This window comes from Melanostigma gelatinosum, assembly GCF_949748355.1.
Source record: "Melanostigma gelatinosum genome assembly, chromosome: 19".
NCBI lineage: Eukaryota > Metazoa > Chordata > Actinopteri > Perciformes > Zoarcidae > Melanostigma > Melanostigma gelatinosum.
Genome location: NC_136652.1, coordinates 15,441,686 through 15,461,992, shown reverse-complemented (window position 1 = coordinate 15,461,992; position 20,307 = coordinate 15,441,686). Strand labels below are relative to the sequence as shown.

General features: G+C 43.8%; 2 protein-coding genes across 6 annotated transcripts; one reads left to right on the top strand and one right to left on the bottom strand.

The window, feature by feature from the left end:
- Window positions 1-857: 857 nt before the first annotated feature.
- Window positions 858-4,465, top strand: LOC306793309 (techylectin-5B; the record flags this gene model as incomplete). Its single annotated transcript, XM_079290875.1, has 8 exons — window positions 858-1,013; window positions 1,605-1,820; window positions 2,652-2,771; window positions 2,869-2,983; window positions 3,108-3,239; window positions 3,680-3,896; window positions 4,038-4,233; window positions 4,319-4,465. The coding sequence occupies 8 exons, from the start codon at window positions 858-860 to the stop codon at window positions 4,463-4,465; spliced, it is 1,299 nt and encodes a 432-aa protein (XP_079147001.1).
- A 1,513-nt stretch (window positions 4,466-5,978) lies between these two features.
- snx9b (sorting nexin 9b) lies at window positions 5,979-19,266 on the bottom strand. Of its 5 annotated transcripts, none has more exons than XM_079290457.1 (20): window positions 19,016-19,266; window positions 17,649-17,735; window positions 16,783-16,857; window positions 15,663-15,797; window positions 14,988-15,056; window positions 13,785-13,947; window positions 12,781-12,816; window positions 11,478-11,604; window positions 11,128-11,215; window positions 10,913-11,038; window positions 10,679-10,796; window positions 10,446-10,576; window positions 10,253-10,356; window positions 10,020-10,123; window positions 9,770-9,847; window positions 9,561-9,637; window positions 8,314-8,403; window positions 7,700-7,814; window positions 7,521-7,612; window positions 5,979-7,422 (listed from the first exon to the last, which is right to left on the bottom strand). In XM_079290457.1, the coding sequence occupies exons 1-20, from the start codon at window positions 19,025-19,027 to the stop codon at window positions 7,375-7,377; spliced, it is 1,875 nt and encodes a 624-aa protein (XP_079146583.1). In that variant the 5' UTR covers window positions 19,028-19,266; the 3' UTR covers window positions 5,979-7,374. The 5 variants fall into 5 exon arrangements, with proteins under 5 accessions (XP_079146583.1, XP_079146584.1, XP_079146585.1 ...); XM_079290458.1 differs by having other exon boundaries at window positions 11,128-11,212; XM_079290459.1 differs by lacking the exon at window positions 12,781-12,816.
- Between the last annotated feature and the right edge of the window lie 1,041 nt (window positions 19,267-20,307).

Below are 20,307 nucleotides of genomic sequence, written 5' to 3'. Positions count from 1 at the left end.
CTCTTAAGTCTCTTTTACCAATCATTTTATTATCAACTCCCTATTTATCTGCCTCCCTCCATCCCTCGGTCGTTGTGAATCCTCTTAGAGGCGGATTGTGGCACTAAGATGTCTACACTGAGAGGGAGAGAGAGCGAGGAGGGGAGAGCGAGGGAGAGAGGAAGAGCATGAGGCACAGTGAGAGAGAGAGAGACCGTGACAACAGGGCATACAGGGAAGGAGAAGACAAAAATGGAGAGAACCCCTCGGCCTGAAATGGGTCGGGAACGGGGTAGAGGACGGTCTGTAACTAGGGTGAGTACACAACCATTTATTTGCTACAAGAGGACAGTAAAAATATATTTCCTGCAAAGGACAAGACCACCTTTTTGAATAAGCTGTGCATGTGTGATTTATTGAGCAAGATTTAGAAAGTCAGAATACATGAACTATTACCTGCCTTGTAATTCAGCTTAATTAGGTCAAAATCTCAGTTTGGCTTTAAGAGCAGGTGACGTGTGCAAGCTGTGTGTGTGTGTGTGTGTGTGTGTGTGTGTTTATTGAGTTACCTGAGGACCTATCTGTGATAGACTGAGGGGATGACCTTCCTCTTAATTAATCTCACTTACAAGTTTATGTCCTGTTACTGAGACAAAAGTGTGTAAGAGATAGAGAGAAAGGACTTTGTATGCCAAAATGTGTCTTGGTTTGCTTAATGAATTCGACAATACTCTACTGTAGGAGCATAAAATACTGATTTTCTCAGTTTCTCTCCCTGTAGGGAGAGCCAGCAGAGCCTCACATGGTGAAGCACACACTCCTGTGTCTCGTCCTCGCTTCCACTGACGAGGCAGGGACAGACTAACCGGGCGGCAGCAATGTCTCTCCTGTCCTTAACCAACCCTGCCGGCTGGAGCGTGTGCTCTGCTCTCTGCATCCTCATCGTGTTGCTCCCAGAGGCCAAAGCAGACAACCTGAACACTACCACTCAGCGCAATGGCGGGGGATCCCAGTGTGGGGAGTACACTAACCAGGTATACTCACTGAAAGCATCCTTTTGTGTTTTCTAAACGAGCGTCTGTTTACTCTGGAGAAGTGTCAGCTCTGTGTGTGAAAGCAGCTCAACGTCAGGAATGCAGTTCTCTGCTGGAAATACATAATGCAAGAAAGCAGTGGTGGGAAAATAAACGACATTATAAGATAGTTAATACTGATGAATCAAGTAGCATTTTACTGATGCAGGTCATGTGAAATCTGCGGGGTTTTGAGATAACTATTGCAGTTGGAAAGGAGAAAAAACAAAGTTCTGCTCCACCAAACTATATTTTGGACCGTCCTCAAATTTGTGAAACATTGGATGCGTTTAACTCTTTGGGCCATGGAGAGTTACCGGTATTTAAAATAGCATGTTGAAACTGTTGATTTATGTTGAGCTAATTTCCACTGCTTTCTATACTTGTGAGTAGTTTATATGAACTAGTATTAAGGCTGCAGTTTGAATCTGCTCGGGGGGGAAAAAAACACATCTGGGCAATTGTAGTTGTATCATTTATGAACAGATATATTGACACTCTGCTGAGCAACTGCAGGTCTGGAAGTCAGGGGTTCGTCTGTCATCGTAACAGGTGTTGGAGGATGGGATGTGTCGGCTGGTGGCCACACTACCTCAGCTGGACGAGCAGAAATGCCCGGATATGTTTCGCTGCACGGACGAAGTTTCCTACTGGCTCCACGAGAACGAGGAGAGGAAGCAGCAGATCGTGGCGCTGAAGGAGACCGTCTCTGAGCTGCAGGACGAGCTGAGGAACCACCGGCACCGCATCAAAGTCCTCGAGCTGCAGGTGAGATCCCCATATTGACTTAGCAGCCCTGGGTCAACTATCAGCACCAATCCTTTCAGCTTTGAGAGCTCACTTTAGTCCACCTGCAGCTCACCGGATGTTGTAACAATGTGACTGCTCCTTTTTACAGACTAGACAGGTGACAGAACTCACCTTTCTAGTTTTCTTCTCTGTATATGATTAAAGATCGTGGTGGGCATTTTGCTGGAAACATTAAAAATGCTGACCTGTGCCATATTTCCGTACAGGAAACGCATTAGTTGTGTACAGTTCTGGACTGTAACTCGGTGCCTGGTCATCAAGCTGGCTTCCCCCCCAACACGTCCTTGACCTTACCCACTAACAGGATTAGCCTCCTACTCTTGCACGTGCTGCCTCATGCGTCTCAGGCAGTGAGCCTATACATATATATATACTCTCAGCTGCACGGGTCAGTGGCCAAAGGTGTAGGTTGGAGAGGGTTTTCATGTGTCGGATGTGTTGTGCATGGGAAGAGAGCAGGAGACATGGCACCAGGGCTGGTAATGGGAGTTCGTGTTATCCTCTATGTCAGAGCTAGGAATAGAGAAGGTTGATAAAAGAGGGCTCGTCCCCTTGTGCCCTGAGAGCACTGGGAGCCGTTGCGTGTTTGAGGTTCAATGTGTGTATTGAGATAGACTCGAAACATGTCAATTATAGGCCGAGTGGCTGTTCAGCTAAAGGTGACAGAAAGAAGAAATGTAAGATATTTCAGGCCATTATACAGGGTTTCATATACAGATCACAGATATTTCCTATGTTCTTGTTTGTGAGCATGCTTGTGTGATTGACTATTCACATGTATGGTGTCAGACTGAAGAGAGGAACCACTTAAATACCTCTTTGGAGCAGCGTTTTCACGAGTTGGAGCATCACTATGCTGAAGCCACCACCCTGCTGCACCTTCAGGGCACCCTAATCCTAGACCTCCAGGTATACCTATCATGAGTATAATGCCATTTCACTTTTAGATGAAATGTGCACTGGCTGGTTTTTGATAGTTTTACTGTTTCACTGTGTTTCTGTTTAGACCCACCTCCATAATCTGACTCTTTTGGTGGATAAAGTCAAAAGAAGCCCCGGGTGCTTGATCAACGTCCTCCATCCCAACCCGCTGATGAGTGCTCAAGAACCTCTGCACTCAGGTACGCTCTCACAGAAACATTAACAGCAAATAGTCTTGAGAGGCATGATCTGCCAGCAGAGGGAGCCAAACCCACCTTGTTGATTTACTCCTTCTCGACCCTGTCTCACGTTCTCTGTCCTCAGTGCATGTGAGGAACTGTCCCATAGACTGCGCTTCCATCTACTACAATGGAGTGAGGAGATCAGGTCTCTACACAGTGGTGCCATCAATGGCCGGCGTGCCTGTGGAGGTCTATTGTGACATGGCCACAGATGGTGAGTAGCATACACAATCACAGAAGAAGGGTAGGTCAAGCTGCAGCTGAGTTGCAGTCCATGAGAGTATCAACTCCAGGGTTGCTGTGGTCCTGTCTTCCCCCATTGGCCAGATGGGGCCATCAAGTACAATAATTCATGAGACATGGCATATCGATGGCCGAAGAGCAAAACCTCCAATCTGAAAAATGCCTGGATCATTTTGCAGATAGGATCTTTGCAATCTTTCCATCATTTGGTGCAAGTTGGAAGAGGTTCTACAAAATGATGCTCTAAATTAAGTTTCAATAAAGGGCGGGATTATTTTAAAACAGACTGAATATGAACAGCCTTCCTTGTTCTCATCATCCAAAATGAAATCTGGCAATCAGGCAATTCTGCAGATAGGAGCTTTGGCCCTCGATATGCTTTCCCTTCCAATGACCTTCTTTTCGCCTCAGGTGGTGGCTGGACTGTGATCCAGCGGCGTGCTGACGGCTCGCTGAGCTTTGACCGCAGCTGGAGGGACTACAGCGACGGTTTTGGGGACCTGCACTCGGAGTTCTGGCTGGGCAACAATCACATACATGAACTGAGCACCCAGGGAGACTACAGCCTCCGCATCGACCTGGAGGACTGGAGCAACATGCACAAACATGCCCTCTACCAGAGCTTCAGGTCGGTGGCACGCACAAGTACACAAACAGTTGACAGACAAATTGCACTTAGTTGTGTGTTGTTGCAAAAACATACGCAACAATCTCTACCTCTTGCATAATTACCTGGTGTTCCTCTCTGTATGTGTTTATGTGTTTGTAGTGTGGAAGATGAGGAGCATCTGTACCGTCTCCATGTGTCAGGCTTCAGCGGGACAGCGCAGGACTCTTTCAGCTGGTACCACGACAAGCAGGGCTTCAGCACCCCAGATAGTGGCAACATCTGTGCTGAGATCTCCCACGGCGGATGGTGGTACAATCAGTGCTTCTACGCCAACCTTAACGGTGTCTACTACTGGGTAAGTGTACACAGGCAGCCAGGGCTTCACTTTATGCTTCTAAAGTCAGGAGAATGTTTACGACTCCTGTTCACTCATCCTGCAGGGAGGCCATTACACCGCTAAAGGCCCGGGGCCGCTGGGTCCTGATGGGATCGTTTGGTACTCCTGGAGAGACTCTGACTATTACTCCCTACGCAAAGTCAGCATGATGATCCGACCGCGCTCTTTCCGAACCCGTTTGTCACCATGACCCGCTGTCATCATGACCCGCTGTCATCATGACCCGCTGTCATCATGACAACGGTAAATACACAGGAACTATCCCAGCTGTTGGGCTCACATGGGGATCTCTCGGGGACACCGTGGTGACGATGACCTTTAGTGATGTTTTTATTGACAGAGCTCATCAAGAAGGAACTGAATGTCACTTATGTCAACAACAATGGCCTCGCTCCTATTTTTGAACCGCTGCACGTGCAAATATGACTGGTGTGCTCGATATTCTCAAAACAGTGTGGATTTTCTGCTGCAAATTATTTTGAAACCACAAACTTTATACTGTGGAGTTCATGAACATTTTGCATTCAGCCACGGAGGAAGCAAGTTCTTCCATTTTTTTTCTATATTTTGTACTTTCAGTTTAATACATCAAGACGTGACACACTATTAGCAACCCAGCCAAAAAAAAAAGAAATTGACATTTTTGTGATGTGTTGACGTAAGGGGCTCCCAGAGGAGGCATGTGGCAGGAAGATCACATGAAACAGTTTATTGAATTATCTGCATATGGTGTGCTTATTGCATATTTATGACTATTATCTAATTTCATTCATTTCGAATTTGCAGCCAACTATGAGTTTAATCCGTTGTGTTTTAAAGGGTTTTAAGACTAAAACATCGGAACATAAGAACACTGTATTGTATTAGATATAATATCCCTTTGGTTTGATAAGTGCTACTGTCTCACAGGACTGTGTATACTGTATGGATTGTACAATAATTATATAAACAAAATGTGACACAAATGACTATTTCATAATAAAAAAGACAAGTTCTGAAAGAGCACTTTTCTCAAGAACATTTCAAATGGGTGGCAATAAGAGAGAACTCTTATCATACAGTCCACATACTACCGTTTATCGACGGCATCCAGTAAGAGTTACTTACATTCAAATCACTTCACACGTGGGTTTTCCAGACCTTTAGCCTGTCAATATAGCAGGAAAGTGTTAAGTCTGTGGGCCAAAGGATACCAAAGAAAGAGCTGCAGGTTTGTACTCCGTTCATTTTAAACTCGTAAACAACTTGAAAACAAATTTACAAATGTTTTACATTGATTTTACAGACTTGTGTGACAAAAGACTCATTTTAAACTAAAACGAGTGCCCCGAGCGCCAATGGAGCCCTAAAGACACAACACGTACTCAAAAATACCAAGAATGCATGTACTGTCTGGTGTACACGATCTGTACTTTATGCGGCCTACACATCCAGCTGCACCTGATGGGGGCCGAGAGCTGACTGTGGGGTAAAGGGGCTCTTTCACTTCCTCCACTACAAACTGCACAAACACACTCTTTGACCGTTCGCACAGGCTGCCGACTCATTCTCATTCCCATCCATCTCTACGCATGAATCTGCAAAAGCGAATAAGGGCTTTACTGTGAGTGAGTCAGAGAATGCGGAGTGTGTTGCACTCTGAACCATGCGGAGAACAAGACAAGGTTTCTTTGGGAAACACACACAAAGAAACAAACTGCCAATGAGTACAAATCATTGTTTATTAATAAATCAAACTGACTTTTTGCTCCTCTTTGAGTTACACTGCATTGTAAATACTCCTATACATAAAATAGTATCTCAATGACAAGAAGCACCTGATATGGCAGATAGAATATATATATATATATATCTATATATGTATATTTTTCATGTATCAAGCGATAAGAAAACAGAGTGAACAAGATTAGAGACTGATTGAAAACTGGGTGGTGAAGAGCAGAACTGCATACAAGGCATAATCCATGGCTCTCGTTTTAGTACATATTCTTACAGCTAACGTTGCTGTTAAATCTTCATATAAAACACCGTAATCTCAACAAAAAAAAGCACAAATATTCTTCAGGAGAACTGGGAGGGAGAGGACGGGAGGTATTACATTCACTGACTTTTGGCTTTCCTGTCCAACGCATTAAATAATCAACCCCAACTTGAGTATCATTCATCCCACATTGTGTCGTCTCTCCTGATATGTAAACTGCAGTGAAATGGTATGCAGCCTGGGGGGGTGGGGGGGGGGGGGCAACAAAGTCAACCATTTCTATTTTCCTCAAAGGGGAAATACTGGAAGGAGGCGGCGCTTCCTGTTAGCTCTTTGAGGAAGTGCAGGCTGAAAAGGGGGCTCGGGGACTACCAGCAGTGGACAGACAGAGGACACACACACCGTCTTCGACAGCTCTTCCAAGACTCGGCGGATTCATGAAAAAGGAATACTCCGCTTCTTTTACCAAATATGTTCGGACTCTCAAATGTTAACAGCACTAATAATTCAAATATTGGCTGAGGAATAGACGATATTATGCATTCAGGAATCCCCCCCCCCCCCCCCCCCCCCGCTGTCCTGCTGAGGGGAGAACAGCTTTGTTTGTTTTTTGGTGTAAGTACATCACTACATCACCGTGCAGACATGTGTAAAACCTTTCCGTAACAATTTTCTACATGGAAAAATGGAAAAACTGCAGAGTATTGCTTTAAAATACGTAGATATCATGTGAGCACAGGCGTGTTGGCACCTATAGCTGTACAAAACCTGCAGCACATTAGAGAAACTCAATGCATTGTGCAATTAACGGTGTCAACTTCCTATCTCACAAGTCGCAGGCCGTGAACGGAGGAAGGGGCGGGTGTAACACACGTGTTGTGGTCGGCTATCATTGCTGGCCGAATGAAAAAAAAGTGTCAAAGCCTCTTCAGCCGGTGCACATGACTGAGACTGTTAGCATAAACAGTAAAGAAGAGATGAGGTAAGAGCGAAAGAAAGAGAGAAGTGAAAATTAAATTAAAGTGAGGGAAAGGAACGCAGTGTAAGGAAGAATATTTTGGATGTTGAGCTGGTTTCAATCTTCTTTTCCTGCAGTGGGAGCCTGAAGGTTGTTGCTTTCACATAGTCGTGAACTGACTGTGTGCTTGTCTCAGCTTTGCAGCAATCTGTAGAAGAAGAAAAACAACTTGCATAAGAGGCTGGTGAGCAACATGCTCCACAGGTGAGAAGGCAACAAAAAGGGCAGACGATAAAAGTGCTTTACCGTCTCGTAAAACTTGACTTGCTCTTCCAAGTACAACTGCATGACCCTGTTGTAGTCATAGATACGGTTGCTGTGGAAGTGGTTCATCTCGGCTGCGGGACACGAGGGGGGAAACCAGATATCAGATATCCTGATACAATAAACTCCACCGCTCGAATGTTTCTGAGTGAGAGCGTTACCTTGTAATGCGTACGACATTGTGCTGACTCGTTTAGCCATCGTGACTTTGTCCTGAGCCGTAATTTTACTGGCAGCCACAAGCTTGTCTCCCTCCTTCACCTTCTCTATGGCTGCCTGCAGGAATTAAAGAATAGTATGAAGACAAAAGAGCATTGAACTCAACAGCATCCAGATAAGGTGACGGGATTAAATACGAAGCAAAATGAAGCTTTTACAGGTTTCAAGTCTCTTCTAGACTGTGTTGCACCAGCAACTCATAAATCCTTTACTAAGTTTGTGTGTGAAGTCTTTACTAAGTGATAAGCAACTACTAGCTACTGTCTAAACTATCGATTTACTAAAATGAGTTGCATTATTCTTCAGGACTTAAGGAAGGTCTTAGTGCAAACTTTAATAATGTGTAAATTGGCAGCTAGGAAACATCCGTAGCGTTGTCCAATCAGAAGCAATCAACTATGCAAACAGGAAGTCACTGTAGCATCATTAGCTGTAAGAGAACTAGAAGGCAGACGATATATAAAAATGTAGGGATGACTTTTTTTTAACGGATATGCAAACATCTGAATGTCACATCTGAGGCTAATAAAGCTTTGTGTCACTATTCCCAGTGTACCTTATGGACTGCGATGGTGTCAGGGAAGCATCCGAGGAGACCCTTATATTCATTGTTGGTCTCCATGACGAAGTGGAGGTCTTTCTTGGGCTGTAAAGGGAGCGAAGGTAGATGGACAGAGAGAAAAACAGAAAAATGTCACATAAAAAAAACCAGGAAATAACAGAGATGTGAAAGCGATAACAAAGAACACAGGGAAACACGATCTCACAGGAGTTACTTCCCAAAGTTTAATTTTAAAACAATGGCCTAAAAAAAGGCTAAGACCTAAAAAGGGAGATGAATAATAGTGACGTTTCTCCTTAAAGGAGCAGTGTGTAGGATTTAGTGGCATGTAGCTACGGCAATGATTCTTCGTTTCAGGTCATTAATGAAAACATATGAATATTATATTCCATTTCGGCCAACAAACCCCCATAAAGCCGACACACTGTTCCTTTAAGGGCTCACTGATTCAGGTCACCAACAGACACTAAAAAAAAAAGAGTTGCTGTAGTACTACAGTAATAGAAGAGGCAATACTATTTAGCTGCTATATCCACATCTGGATATAAGTATATCAAATTTAACACCTACATTATTGCCGTATCCTTCAATGTATCAAGGGGAAGCTGTATGCAGCGTTAATTCAACAGATGCACTGCATCGTTGTAGACGTTTGGCTCCATCCATGTCCAGCCTATCACAGGCAGAGCTAAAGCCAACAATTATACACACTGACAAAAAGTGTCGGAGCAGCAAACGCTTACCAGATGAATCCTCCCTCTGGAAGCTGCATGGATATCAAAAAAGGCCCAAGTTTGATTTTTATTACACACCAAACTAAAATCAGCCCACACAGAACGGTCAGAGAATCCAGAAATAGAAGGACGAAAACAACATTTTAGGAAATACGAAACAAAAAGTGTGGCGGTGGCTTCTTCCTGTACAGATACAGACATCACGGCCAGGACGTTGGGTTAAAGTGGTCATTAAAATGCCACAACCATTATGTAAACAATGACTGCAAACAGGAAATGTTCACAGACTTTGAGAGATATAATGATGCGTGAGAGAGTGAACACAAACTATGTGGTTGATAAACGGGTCTAAAATAAAGACCTTTGAGGGAACAGAGGCCTTTAAGTTCTGCTCCACTGCCATGCACGTGATGGAAAACGGTCAGTAGAAGTAGAAGTAAAGATTGTTTGGGTGAGAATAAAAACACATGACGCAAACACTTAAGATTTCTCAGTAATAGCACCGACCTGCTCTGCCACCATCTGAGCTATTTCCTCATAGGTCTTGCCTGCCGCAGTCATGGCATCAGTCAGGGTTGACTCGCCTGGAACAGAGAAGGGGTTAAAACATGTCATCACCGCGTTTCTCAAAAGTATCTGTGTGCAAACTCGTTTCAAAACAGACTTCCATAAATATTATGATGAACACATGTGTGGACGTTTTGACGGTGTTGTACCTTGGTATCCACTGCTGTTGAAGACAGAGGAGAGGTTTTGGAAGGCTTTGCCGATTCTCTGGTACTCTTTTGGCAACGCTGTGGAAGGGAAGGAATGAAACATGAAGACAGACTGTGTGAATGGATTTGTCTTAAGTTGGCAAAATACTCAACAGAATGAGCCACACATTAACACAAACGGTGATTACGGTTTAAAATGAAGGTGTGGCCTGTGTGTGGTAAACCATCTGGTGCTTCACTGTGTACGTACGGCCTGTCCATCTCTTCCAGTGCTCGTTGCCCACTGTGAGGATTTCCTTCACCCCGTCATCCATGGCTTTGGTGAACCTGCTGAACTGCTCACATTTCTGCTCCCTGTGGACGAGGGACACATTTGACATACATTGATGAAACCGTTAGCAGCGCACAGTCAGCCACACAGTTAACGTCGGTGCCTTTTTGAGTCTTTTGCAGTGGTTGAGAGTAACGTTGGATGAAACTCACACTTCCACAGGATCCAGCTCCACAGCTTCAGCCTCTATCGTGGAGAAGATCATCACTCCCACCGTCTCGTCCTTCTCTGCTTTTCTCTTCCCCGTCTTCCAGTCCTGTACCAACGCGTCATTTTAATTAAGCAGTAATACAAATAAAACCCCTTTAGAACGAAGGGAGAAGAAGTGATGGAGAAACAGCCCACCTTCTCATCCTTGTAGGTGAGGAAAATCTGGAATACGTCACTGCAGGAAACAACGGGGTGCCTGCACATCCTGGTCATCCAGCCCTGCAACCGCTCCATACGCATCTTAATAAACTCTTCCTCAAATCGCCCTGGAATTAAGGGGGGGGGGGGGGGGGGGGTGCAGAGAAAAGATTCTACAGTCATGCTTTCTTCAGCAACGTTCATCTTTTTTGTGTCTTGCTCACACTTACCCGTCACCTGCTTGTCTGGTAAAGACGGGATGGGGATGGCTGACCCAAATTTGTCTAGAAGCCTCTCGTACAGCCAATCAAAGTGCTTGTATCTGTGATTGACTGGTCGGTTTGTGGTCTGCAAACCAGGAACATGGAATTATAGACACTGTAAGTCATCATTTATCATTATCTGAATCATATTTATTTTACGGAATAAGACGAGCAAATGATTAGATGGCACTGGGTACTTACGTTGGGTGTGATCTGGTACTCGATGTAGCTCTTGAGGCCGTACATCTTTGAGCCTTTCTTGGGATCAGCCACCACACAGTCAAGCTGAGTTTCTGGGTAAGACCACACCGGACCAACTTCTCCTGGCTGAGCATACAAACACCAGGTTTAGAAACCGGCTACTCTGCATTCTATGGCATGAAAACCATTTGTATGGATCTTTAGATATAACCTACATAGATTGGTAGCTTCTCTTTGCCCTTAGCGAGCTGCTTGCATAAGAGGTAGAGCTCTGGACCGGGCTTAGAGAACCCAGGAAACCTGCTCAAAGAGAAGTTTGGAAATTAACCACGATGTTGTGCATAGAAGTTTGGGAGTGCCAGGGACATTCCTAAAAGCAATAAACCAATCTCTTAAAGGCAAATCCTAACTGGAGCTCAATCCTATTACAAATGCTTTGTCATAGTTTAAATCACTATATTTCATTGACAACGATTTTAGAACCGTCCACACTGTTCTGCTTCTTTGTTTTTCTATCAAACTCAAGAATCCAAAGCCTCGTGTCGTACTGCTCTAGTAGTCTTACTTGTTGAGGGAGATTTTCATTGAAGGTCCTCCCCTCTGCATCGCGCCGCTCTCTCCAGATTCTGACTCGGCGTAACCTCCAGTGGACTTGTCGTCCCACTCATCGTCCCACTCGTCATCCTCCGCTCCTGAGAGCAGATACATGCACACGCGCTCGTCTTTTAGGCACAGAGAGCACACATTCTGTGTTCAACAACCTACTGTGAAACGTGTAAATGTGCAGGAAGTGAACAGTTATAAATCCTGCGGAAGATGAAATTATACAAACAGCAGCTTCTGCTACGTTAAATCAATGAACCACCAGCAGGGGATCAATGCTGTTCTTCAGGAGGTAACGGATGCAGTTGCACCAGTTTGAGAGCATGCAGCAGTCGCCTGTTAGTGATCAGAGAAACTGCATTCCTGGAATAACATGCATTGCCATCAAATGTATTAGCATATACACAACATTGCCGCGCTTACTCGAAACAAATGAGTTCAACTATTGCACTTTGCTCTTGTGATGTTTGGTTAAAAGTGTTCAAGGGTTCAAAAACAAAACTTTGCATCTTGCATCTGCAAGTACAGCTAAAATAAGTAGACAACAATTTGAACCTGGTTCTAAATGGGAAACAATTCTAAATTTCTAGCCCGACAAACATGATGCATGTTAGGTTTAAAACGACAAAACACGTTAAGTCAACGCTAGCTAGAGAGATAGCCACCGCTAAAGCAATATGTAACGACTCTTTACCACCCGTTTCCTGTCACTGAGGAATACATTTTAATGATCCAACATGTTATTCAGATTGTCATCCAGCATAAGCTGAAACAGTCCTGCTAGAAGATGACTAGCCTAGCTTAGCAGAGCCGTCTGTTCCAAAGTACGTCAAACCAGCCTAAAACTTTAAACCTCCTTTTCTCTCTTTAGTTACTGCTCTTCTTCTTCTTCTGTAGGACAGACGTGCTGCGAGTCTCATTATGAAGCTCATCATCAAACACTACCAACTATAACAAAAGTCTGTCAAACATGTCAACGCTGTCAAATTGTGCTTTTTGACAAATACGCCGCATGTATCAGAGGTACAATCTCATCCAGTGAGTCACTCAATTTCAGAGGTCAGTCACATCTGGCACCTTTCCACATCACAAGTAAGTTAATAGTGTTAATATTAAGATACTAATTGAATGCTGCACAGACATGCTTTTAAGACCGTATATCATTTCCTGAAATTATTTGCTATTTATTGCCAGTCCACACACACACACACACACACACACACAAAACGTAGGAAACCTCTTCCACCAGGCAATGCATGGGATACCTGTGTAATCGATAAGGTAAGGATACGGGTAGATGTCTTTGGCAAGAGGGAAAGAAAGGAAAAGTCTGTTAATTCTTCTCCGTGCCTTTTATTCCCCCAGTTCTCTTTTTACAATAACAACTGGAGAATTAAAAAGTAATTTGTCCTTCGAAGTCATGACTTGATCGTCCCGTCTCTGCGGAGGGACTGGCCAGAGACAACTGAGCACAACCACATCTGGGAGTTGGTTTAAATAACTGGATGAAATAGTATTAGCAAATAATAAACACTGGATCAAACGAGGGGGTTGCTGTGTATTCTCAAGGTACTTCACTTAGTATCAGGTTGTGTCGAAGGACAGGAAACAGTTATCTGTCCTGAGTATAAATCATTTATTTCATTCTTCTACGATGCAAACCCCATCTGGTACGACCTGTGTTGCAGGATAGTGTTGCTCCAGCTTGCTTATTAGGCTGTTTGCTGAATTAAGCAGACACCTCCACGGAGCTTCGCAGACGTCATCCACGGCCGCCGTGTATTCTATCTTCGTCCCGACAATTAAACTATTTGCAAACACTAAGCTCAACTGTTTAGCAAGATCATGACAGCAAGAGCTAGAACAGTGTGTGACTGTGACCTTACCGTGCCTGGAGGCAATCACAATGTACAGTAGAGGTGTAATCTGTTTCACGTTTTAATTTGTCTGGATCTATTATCTGGTCTGTTAATTCAGAAATTTTAAGATTAAAATTAAATTACCCTGTTAAACATTTGACAGGAGACAAATATAACAACATGAAAAGAACGCAGAAGCACTCTAGAATGCCAAATGTGACGCGTAGTCTTTATTTCCTTATTTAAATGATCAGTAATAGCAGTAGTGAGTAGTGCAAGTAATACTAAAATAATTTAATGTACAATGTATAAACAGCACAAGGTCCTAGGCAGTGATTGTTACTGTACTGACACATACTGTGTTTCTAACTTCAGGCCACCATGGTTGCTAACTGAAACGCTGTTCGTACCTGGGCCCTGGTAGGCCTGAGGGTGGCCCTGTGATCCAGAGCTCCAGGGGTCAGCGGGACTCTTCCCGGTCTGGGTGCCCTCCGGATTGGACGCCCAGTTATTGTTGGAGCCCCCCGAGGGGTCCGTGTTCCACACCGACCAGGGATCATTACCGTTACTAGCCTGGAGCAGACGGAGAGAGGAAACGTGAGGGACGAAAGAATGACAGATGAAGCACGGAGCGGAGAGCGACGACACAGTCTGGAGTCTGTTTAAGGAGAGGCTGACAGTGGTCTTTTAACAACATGCTTTTTCACATGATGCAGACCTAACACGGCAATTTGTTAAAGAGTGTAGTCTGTAAATTCTGTTTCACACATGCAGTAAGTACAAATATAATAATACTGCATATTTGAAAACATTTGCTTACAATATGAATATGCACACTCGCACAAAAACACAACCATCCTCCCGTCTGTACACACAATTATCTTTACAGTACTTACAAGTTAAAAATGCAACTGCATGCCGCGCTTACAGGTCCAGCATACTCTGAACCGCTATGAAAACGTGTGGGCATAGGCATGCAATAGAGTGTATGTGCGCCTCTTGTAAGGTTGCAGTTAGCTTAACGCTAACCAAGTAATGAGCTGCCTGAACACAGAACCAGTGCAGGGTCACTTAAACCACCACGGAACACAGACATACAGAACGATCGCTGCAAGGAAACATGAACACAGCAGTGCAGTGAGGACCAACACTCAGCAACAACAGCACTTATGCAGATTTAGCAGCACCTTCTATGTACATGAAGAGTTTTACACAACAGTCAAAATGGTAAACATTTGAAAGATTATGCATACTGATCATCATGGAGTAAATGTGCGTGTAGCGGTCTGATGATTCGTCAGTGAGGTGATTCTGTCAATTATATGTGAGATACGTGATCGTTAAGCTTTTTAAAGTTCCGCTGTAGTGCTGATTCATACAATTGTGATAAAGGGCGTGGGAGTCGATTGGAGACGTGCGAGTGTGCATGTGGTGCACTGTAGTGCAAGGTGTAAGGAGACGGTGAGATCATGCTCTTTGCAGGTGGTCGGAGTAGGAGGGGGAATTTGCCAAAGCAGACCAATCCGAGAGGAGGGGGGGGGGGGCTTGGGGGCAGAGAACGGGTGAGGGAGCAGGACTTTGGTTTTCATCCACCACCCCTACATGGCGGTTACCTCATCGGGGGAAGAAAGGTAGGGGGAAACTGGGGTGTCCGGCTGGGGACTTAAGCCCCCAGCATCCACCTTGAGAGGGAGAAGAAGGTGACATCATCACAAGGCGCCAGCAGTGGAGGTTTACACTCAGCATGGGATGAGTTAAAGTGATGCTGGATGTGGATGCGTTTGTGTGTGTGTGTGTGTGTGAGAGAGAGTGCGAGTGGAAAGAGAGAGTATGAGGGATCACGGCTGACACATTTCCTGCTTTGACTCACCCCCTTAACTCTGTCCAAAATTTCCACTGATCCAGCAGTACGCTCATGCTTGTGGAACTTCCTGCCTGCTATATACAGAAGATTTCACCGAGCGTATTTCCTCTCGGTTCGATCTTACTAGAGCTAAAAACCTGTGTCGGTTATAAGTGACACGACCACGGTGAATAGCTTCCACGGCAGCTGCTCTCACTTCTGCATCTCTGGGGATCGCTCAAGCTACACGGACGTCAGTAGAACTCTGTCATCACTCACTTCTGCTTTCTGCTTTTTCTTCAACATCACCCCATCTCACACATTCTTTTGAGTGGATGAATGGGATCATGGCAGGTAGCCAAACTCCAGCCCAAAAAGCAGGCATTTGATATGACACCCGGTGTTAATTTAATATACCCAAACCTTCATTAGGCGAGCGCATTACCTGGTATTGTGCAGGTGCTGCAGGTGCTGCTGCGGGAGCGAAGGAATCAAAGACGGACAGGTCTGGAGATGCAACATGTCCTACACTTGGCGTAGGGGCTGCAGCTCCGGGGAGAGATGGTAACTGCTTACTGAACTACAAACGAAAAGATAAAAAGACAGAAAACAATTCCCATTTGAAGTATTCCAGAGATTCCAGTATGACTTAATAACTTTTAAAGACTCATTCCTCTGTGGTAATGTGATCGTGTCTCCTTGGCATTCCCTCGCAAACTGCGTTTTAAACATTCTCAGTGTATCCAAAGTGTGAAAACACTGGCTGGCGATACTTAAATGCACACATTCAAATTTGCGTGACCACTTGTCAATATGACGACATCACACTTAATTCTTCTAAGATTCTAAGATCTTATTTTTGCCAGCAGAGTGCACTGAAACAGAAAGCTGTTGCTTGAGAAACAGACTGTCTCCTGATGTTTTTCATTAGATGTTACATAAGCAACAAGTGCAATTTGTCATCAGTGGGTTTTTTGGTTTTTTTTATGATTTGGAAAGAAATCTAAACAGTCTGGGGCAGCTGGGGAGGTAACTTAAGGTCAGACAAACACGCACACGAGTTTTATGGCCAAGTAAAGCAGAAGGATAATATCTTGTACACACACACACACACACACACACACACACTACATTGTTAGACGTTGCAGAGGAGGTTGTTTAGAGTGAGGCTAAGCTGGTAACAGACTTCAGAAGCTTTACTTCAAATCAAACTCTCTGCGTCTCTTTCTGAATGTCTTCGGAGTGAATCACATCCCTGCGATGAGGTCAGAGTTACTGGACACACACACACACGCACGCACAAACACCCTAATCAGCAAAACCCTGAAGAAGGCACATCCTGTTGTGATTTCGATAAGCGCCACAGTTCACAGTCAAAAGGAGAAAGCTATCCTTGACTATACTGACAGCTAGAGGCCTTGATAGGTTGAAATCTTAAATGGTTGAACTTTAATTTAGCACATATTGTGCATCGCAACCTCACAACTTGATAGCAGATGGCTTTGCGGCTTCATTCTCTGCGTCGGCGGTTTCACCGACCCACACTGGGAGGCTGTCCGTCTTACCTCGATGTAGTCTTCTGGCACCAGTCCAACCTCCCCTCTGGAGTTCTGTGCTTCAATCCAGCCGCCTCCAATACTCTGAAATAGAGCGAGACCAAAACGCAACATGTTAGCATGAACAGGCTCAGTCCGGCAAAGAGTTGGTGTCCGCGTCACAGGCACACAAAGAAAAAAAATCACATTAAAAGGAAATCTGAGAACATGATCAAAAGCATTGCATTTACCAGATTACTCTAAAAAAAAAACAACACACATTTACATGCAGCTGTGAAGGACACATTGCCGTGATCCCTGCTGCCACAGCAATACTTATTCAAACCTGTCGCTGTGTTAGTGTCGCTGTGTTTCTCTTAATTCACCACCGCAATTAAGACCACTGGGTTTCCCATGAACACGTTATTCACGTAGGTGACAATAACCAGGTTTTCCCAAGTATCTGTAAACACACCGCAAGCTCGCCGGACAAATTCCGCCACAGTCGGTTTATTTAGAGGAGAAGAGAAAAGAGAGACTGTTTTCCCGATACAGTAAAAACTTAGAACCGACGTTGATTCGGAAACTATGTAGGTCAGCACACAGCGAGGGACCTTTGGACTGTTGTCGACTGGCTGTAATGACATCATGTTTACTCTTTTTCTTCCTCTGTACGAGTTTGTGACACTCCTTGTTTGTGTTCAGCCTGAGATCATGTGAGCCGGGCCTTTATAGTTCTGTGGGTTTGAGATAGGAATCTAGCAGAAAAGTCACAAGAACACTATTTTATGGCTAAAACACACACAACTAATATAAAATACCGCTGCTTAAAAAAAAAGACTACAAGAGTGAAAAACTACATTTTGGATTTGTCCTCTTTCAGTGTAAAGATTTACCTGATTGGTGACAGTAAGCGTCTCTCCTTCTTTCACGGTCAACTCGTTGTTTCCAGCCTCAGCAGCGAAGTCATATAAAACTTGTACCTGAACAGTCAAGACAAAAAAAAAAACACACGATTATTCACGAGATGTTTGACGAACACTTTTAAGAAGACGGCACATGAACATATATCTGCATTTACACACACGCACACAAACAATATCACCCTCTGGATAATAACTCTTGTGGACTTAAATTAACATGCAGTGAAACAGGACAAACTCGTTCTCCTGCCCTGTTATGCTGACTCTTAATTAGGTATTAGTATCAACCAAAAACAAGGCCGGAACCATCACGTTACCCGGTTCAGGTTAATACAGGAGCCTGCAGTTCTTCTCACACTGACCCACATCTACAGATCTGCCCTTTCCCCTCCCCTCAAGAGACACTCACACATGTCACACACCAGCACACACATGCAACACTGAGAAGTGTGACAACTATTCTCAATAGGACTTTGCTTCTCACAGTTGACTTTATGGCTGATTTTGAGCCTCAGGCCAAATTTATTTTCATATATTTGACTATCCAAATTCACTTGGATTGTCAGTTCTGAAGTCGGTGTTGTCAAAGCAGTATCACCTTCACAGACTTAACTAACGTGTTCATTAACCAGTGAGACGGAATTTAAGGCTATTGAATCAGAGAGCTATTTCAGCACTTTGTTTCTGTTTATTCTACTTAGGTACAGGATTATCTAGATCCTCCTAGCTCGATGGCATGATGTGGATTGCTATGTTATTTCAATTTGAAGTCCCCCACCAATCAATAAGATGTTTTACTTATTGTTATCTCACTTACTATTAATACCAATAGTAACTTTAATAAATGTATTGATAATCCTTAAACGAACTGAATGCATTGTAATATATGGTGAAAAGTAACAATCAACCAATCATACATATTAATACTGTACATAATGAACAGAGCCATTCACACACACGCTCAAGACTACATTTCCCAGCATTCCACGGGGGCAGAAATGACCCGCACTGGAAAGGTAGTGAAATGTCACAAGACACTTTCTTAATGAGGCACATTTTCCATGTATCGCAAGAAAACTAATTTACTGCATACGAATGTGTCGTAAGCGCCCATTGCGCGCTTTTAAACCAGATTATTAAACAGTTTTTGGACTCTTAATATGTAGTGTATCGAGTGAAGTGTTCACTGTGAACCTAAACTCGAGAAACTACAACTGTCTGAGCTTCCAGAGTCCACAGCCCGCGCCTTATTGGTACAAAATACAGCTGTCAGCCGACTCCGGAGGAGACAATACACCCGGGTTGACGTTAAAACAGCCTAGAAAAGCTGCCAGACTTACCTTTTGCGCCATTATCGAAGCATTGATCAATCATTACAAAACACAGGCCCTGCGGTTTTCAGGATTTCCAATCCTCAGCTGGATATTTCCCCCCGCTGCTCCACAACTAAAACACAACACGGTAGTTCCACCCGGTGAAGAGCGGCCGCACCACACACTTTAAAACACAAACAAAAATCCTGTAAGAAGACGAGAGCAGTTGTCAAGTTGGTTCAGTGTGACTGCAAGTTTGCGCCGCGCAGAGCTGCTGACAGTACGGAGGGAGTGACCTGCTCCACGGAGAGAAACCGGAAAGGTAGTCTCGGTCCGACATGGCCCTCCAAGACATGACTCGTTCATTCCAAAATAAAGTGAGCCAACAAATAAAACATGCATAATGTACGTTGAAAATAGCTCATCTGAAAACCACAGAAATAAAGATAATAATGATATTAATACGAATAATGTGAATTCAAAAACAATGTAAGGTGATTTTAGTAATTATAATAGAATCAGTCAAATTGTAAAATATGCCACAATAACAGCCATCAAACATGTTTCCTTGAAATATATATTCTAGGTTTTTTGTTGGTTGATATTGTACTTTCCAAAGTTTCTTTCCGTGTTAAAGAAAGGTTGAAAGTTCCGGTGTATTATTGTAATCTCAAGGCAGCTACTGTAGTGTGTTTACTGACACAATGTTGTTGTCAGCTCACAGCTGGCCCAACGGCTGAAAGGGAGTGACTCTGGGTTTATTTCTTGTGCTAAAGTCGGCCTCTGCTGGGCTCGATGTGCTATTACATTACAAACAAGGTCCATCATTGGTCTACCTGTGACACATCTACTGTACAAGCTTCTGATTATCAAATCAAAACCAAAGACAAAGCAACAATTATAATAAGTTGATTAATATAAGTAATAATGTGTATTCTGTCCAGTTCTCATCGTTCTAATCACTCTTTGTTCGTAGAAAAGATTAGATTATTAAGCAAATTCCATCCTGCTATTTTATGCTGAAAATTGCAAATGCAAACCCTGTCAACAACTTAGAATTGTTCTCATCTGAGATGTAGAATGTGAGTTACAGAGGAAGTTGACGCACTGTAAGAGAGCAAGCCTTTAAAACTGGCCAGTTCAGACTGCCTCACCCTCTCAGCTCCCTCATTGTCCTTTGATTTGGTTGTTTTGGGTCATCTTTTCTTCCAGCATGCAACACCTCATTCTTAGCCCACCTTGGCACTTACATACACCAGATCATGTTTCTTCCACCTAAGAAATATCAGTAAACTGAGATCCGTAGGATCAACACCTGA